Source organism: Mya arenaria, chromosome 7, assembly GCF_026914265.1.
Source record: "Mya arenaria isolate MELC-2E11 chromosome 7, ASM2691426v1".
Lineage (NCBI taxonomy): Eukaryota > Metazoa > Mollusca > Bivalvia > Myida > Myidae > Mya > Mya arenaria.
In genome coordinates, this window is record NC_069128.1 from 41,821,114 (window position 1) to 41,826,257 (window position 5,144).

A 5,144-nucleotide genomic window follows, 5' to 3' on the forward strand; every position below is an offset into this window, starting at 1 on the left:
ATAAAAAAATAAAACTTGTCAAAACAATCAATCCATGTGATTGCAGCTTCTATCTAAATGGTTCGTGTCGATGATTGGTGGCCGAGTATGACATTGTGTTTTCATCGATCACTGATACTGATACCTCAGTTTGTTTCTACCGTGACAAAACATGTGAGGGGAAACAGGAGAAAGATTTATAGATCGAATAAAGGTATTTTAAAGTTTTAAAATTTGTCTTATTAAGCTAATACAGACATTGTAATGTTTCTGAGCCATTTAAAATGCCACCGGTTGAGTATAAGACGTGCTGCCAACAGCTAGAGCACGGTAGGCACTGGTGCCTGAAAGTCACAGAGGTAAAACGATAATACGAGACAGAACAATGTGTACATTTATAAGTGGCGGATATGTAGAAGTGAAAGACACTTGACGGTCAAACTCGGGTCACAGGTTCGATTCCTTATCTCATTACCTAAAGTAGAACCATCTGAAGTTTCGGACGGGACGTTTAACGGTGGCCGTGTGTCTGACCTTCATTCTGTTGTTTTTTTAAGATGCACTCTTACTCCCAAATAGGATTTACCACATTTGATACTATCGTTTTAATATTCCAAAAAGGATGAATAAATGTCGAAAACAATGGTTTTTATGAAGGATACCGAGTTTAATTTGAAAGAAATGGGCATAAAACACATTATTTCTTCCTTATGAAACCGTAGTTAATCGCAGTAAATCTTTTAGCATTCACCAATCATTTATTTTTTTGCGCTTTCTGCTATTAAATACACGGTTACAACCAGTAATTAATATTTTCCATAAATGCATTATTTAGTAAGAAGTTAAAGGTTTATCAGTCACTTTAAACTTTGCCCCAACTCCTTAACAGACTAATTCTTTCAACGCAGTTGAAGCGTCCAATCCCGTGGCGTCATCCAATAAACGTGCTTTTTTCTGAATACTATTAATTTTAAGTTAGTATCCAGTAATTATCAGCAGCTAGCATGGCTTTATCGTTCATAGTTGTTATCTGTTCGCAATTAGTGCTATATTTCACAATGAATGGTATCGGGTTTCATAAGACATAGTTTAGAGAGATTCAACATTTTAATACATGTAATATAATCCTATCAACTATATAAATATACATGCATACTGTAACTGGGATTGGTCTGTCCGGGTATTAGTCATCGCGGTTGCGTGTACCTATAATTGGGAACATTATTAACAATCAGCTATCGTACATGAATCATTTTTTTTCCTGTGTGTGTATGTGGCAACATGAGGAAATGTCAATGATTGTAATTAAAAACTTATGTGTGTATATGTGTTTCAGAATTAAGAATGATACAATTTTAGTGTACGAATATATTGTGGATTTTTAGACAATCTTACGAGAGTTATATAATAAAAAGTATTTATTTATTAACGATGGAAACTACAGTATTTATTTATTAACTAATTATGTGTGTTAATAAGAGTCATGTCAAAAATCTTCCTGTTTTCCTGTTTCAGACAAAATGGGATGTCACTGGCTTTCATCATGTTTCGGTGGAAAGAAAAGAGCTAAAGGTTCGGAGGGACGTCAGTATGAATGTTCTTGTACTCCGAGCGCCATCTCGTTTATAGCTGAACGTGCTCGTGAAAGGGTTGTATCTGAAGCTGATATAGAATGTATTCATCAACGTGGTGACAATGGAAATAATGCTGAGACTACTATAGAAGATTGCTTAAGATGTTCTGACGTTGAGATCGGGATTTCCCAAGTCAGTTGGGATCCCAGTGATTGCAAGAATATCAAAGACGATCAATCATACGGTGTATCCATGTGTACTGATTACGTTGACGGTTATAAACGAACAAGTGTTGGTTCTCAACAAACGAAGGATATAAATGTGACAGAAAATAAAACCGCGGTTAGCGAAGACTCAACTACAGTAGTTTTCAGCTCCAAACATACGTGTATTAATTTAGGTGCTAATTCAAAAAAATGTTCATTCAGAAAATCAGTTGAAGAACAGTTCTATCATGAACTCTTACTAAAAGCACAACTTGAATTTTCACAAAGTGAACTTGAAGACATTCAAAATGGAGTCGAAGAAATTGTTTGGAAAATTTTGCACATATTTGACTCCAAATCAATCGGCGCGACATTTTCGCGGGTAATTCAAACGGGGAGCTACTATGACAACACTAAAACATGTCAGCCAGATGAGTTTGATTTTCTAGCGGTGATGGAAGACATATCGGGACAACAGTTTCTGACAAAAAGAAAATGCGTTGATAGACCAGGGTACTGTCATCTTGAGGCAAAAGATAAAACTGCACTTTCAGATCACAGTTTTGATAGCTCTTGGCAACTAAAGCATAGTTCATTTCGAGCGTTTTTCTTAAACCTAGTACATACTATAATGCGGGAAACAGTCAATGGCGAAATAATCGACAAAACAAGTGGAACTCTGACGGTCATAAATTATGCTGTGGCCGTCAACGGCCCTCAATGCACGTTGCGGCTCAAATGGAAATCCAGGAGTAAGGACAGGACTTTGTCCATATCAGTTGACATTTGCCCCGCCGTTGAGGTCAGTGACGTCAGCGAGCTCGTCCACGAAAACGAAGTAGCAGACAAATCGCTTTACACAGAAATGATAAAAGCAGATAAATGTCACCTTATTCCAAGACCGGTGAAAAGCTGTCAGTTCTGTTTTAAACTTGTTTTCGCAAAAGCAGATAGAGAGACCATCATGGATCTCAGTGCCAGTCACAAGAACTGTTTGATGATCTTGAAATATCTGGCGTCGCATGTCAAGAAAGCGAAGCCGCGTTTGAGAAAGTTCTTTAACTCATTTGCGCTAAAGATGGCTGTTTTGCACCATAGCTTCGAATGTGAGAGCGAAAGAAAGATGGACCACATATCACAAATGGGCGGTTGTTTTATGGCAGTGTTGGATGTTTTGCTGAAAGGACTAGTGAAACAACCGCCATGCATGCCCAGTGTTTTCATCACAGGACATAACGTTTGGAACAGTACCAGTCTAAGACCAAAACAGGACACACATATTGTGATGGAATCAGTGCGCATATTGGAAGACTTCAAAGAGTTCTTCTACCAACTGGCGTCATGTGATTCTGACTTAGAAACACTGCATTGTAGGTTGATTGGAATTTGCATTAAATAATATACTGTAACAGTTACTATAAACGCAAAGCACAATTTCTGAAGTTCTTTTTTGTCATGATGTGTTTTTCCCAAGCGTCGAATCTAAAAACAGAAGCACATACTAAACTACATATATTTACCATGTTCTGTCATTTGGCCATATAGTACTTATCAGTGTATGGTACTTGGGTGAGTTCATGCGTAGAAGAATGTTTGTTTCCAATTTCTCTGCCAACACATAATTATAGGGTTCGTGGGTTTTTTCTTTGTACGGTAGGGGTAAAAAATAATGTTTTTCTCCAATTTCACTGCCAAAACATATCGGGAAGATCGGATTTGTTGTTTTCTTTATATCGAATGAAGATCGTCGCGATTTGGTATGTACATTTACTACGTTTGTCGGGTTGGCGCAGTGGATAGCGGACTAGTCTGGTTCCCTGATTACTGATATTTCATACAGTACCGATAACGATGGCAGACTCGCTTCTCACAATGGCGTTCCGGGCTGAGAACATTTCAGTTTGGTTAGTGGCCACCAACCAGACAAGAGCTGACCAACCATCGTGGTACATGTTTAAGTTGTCTTACTAGCTTTTAAACTGGGGTTAAAGGAGCCTATATGGGCCCCAAAATAGGTTCCAAAATAGCCAAAAGGTTTGAACAAAGTAACTGCTCTGTGTTTGTGTGCGCTGTAACGTTGGGAGTAGTTTATGGTTGCGCAGGAGCGTTTCTTGGAAGCGTCGCCATCTCTCTTCTTATACTAAAGATATTCCATTTGAATCAAACATAATTGCTATTGTTTTGGGAACCTTTGTCGACTATTCCATTGCTTATGCTCACTACCATACTGTCCATGTGCCTTTTTAAATGCAGAAGATGAATAAGAAACGAATTGGCGGAGAACGCTTAGGTCTTAAACGAGAGGAAACTTTCATCGGGTCCCCTGTTCTCTAAATCTCGCTTGTTTTTAGCCAGAGTGCTGTGACTCGCTTCAGATATGTGCGTAGTACATTTATGAGGTTTGTCCGGTTTAAGCATTGGATAGCGAACTCTCTTCTCACCAAGGTGTTTCGGGCTGAGCGCATGTCAGTTTGGTTAGTGGCGACCAAAAAGTGGATTTCCAGTGGATACTCCGTTCCCACCACAACACAAGACCACACTTTTGCGTAAAATCGGTTCATAAAAGGTTGTTTAAACTTAGAGAAAAGTAACTACAAAACTGACCAAATCATGTTGTGAGCGAAAGGTTATGCCCAATGAATAATACTTAACCTAACGTGTTTCATAGGCAAACCGTTCTCGCGGCTATCATGCGTTCTCTGTACAGCGTTATAAACACTGACGTATCATTAATTCGTTCTTGTCTAGTCTGTGTGCAATTTTTAATTAGTCATTTCTGTTGTTATGAAAGAAGAAATTTATATAAGCACACACTTTTTAGATATATATTTTTTATTTGAAAAGAAACCAATAAAATTAACATAAATGTATCGTTTTTCTATTGTTATATTTTCATTGCGGACACCAGGAACTGAACAAGGTAAGCGAATATATTAATACAAATATGTCTTCTTTTGGCAGACTGGCTAACTTTAATAAAACCAGCTACAGACTGGTTTGTAAACCATTGGCTAAAATGACAGGCAAAATTTTGATAGCAGGTCGACACACGAAAACTATTTTGACGGAATATCCGTAGAAATATTTCATGCCTTGAACTACCAAAAATAATTGCAATTTGTCTTTGTTCTATGAGCGTACCAATTTTCTTCGCAGACGACAAAATATTAATATGTGCATGATGGTAAGGGAATGGATGTACGTGCTCCATGCGATATTTTTTATATAAACATAAATGTAACTGAGCATTTCAGATAAACTTGTTATGTATGATTTGTTTTATCTTTAGAATGAGTGATTTCACCGGAAATTCCGTTAAACTAGCCATTGAGAGCATCCGGAACGCTTACTTCCGGCAACATTATATTGACGTCACCAGGCAGAT

At 37.8% G+C, this 5,144-nt stretch overlaps 1 protein-coding gene across 1 annotated transcript; it reads left to right on the top strand.

Annotated features, from left to right (window-relative positions):
* The first annotated feature begins 324 nt into the window (after positions 1–324).
* Positions 325–4,539, top strand: LOC128239949 (uncharacterized). Its single transcript, XM_052956408.1, has 2 exons — positions 325–338; positions 1,495–4,539. Exon 2 carries the CDS (start codon positions 1,500–1,502, stop codon positions 3,156–3,158), a length of 1,659 nt encoding a protein of 552 aa, XP_052812368.1. The 5' UTR covers positions 325–338; positions 1,495–1,499; the 3' UTR covers positions 3,159–4,539.
* The last annotated feature ends 605 nt before the right edge of the window (positions 4,540–5,144 follow it).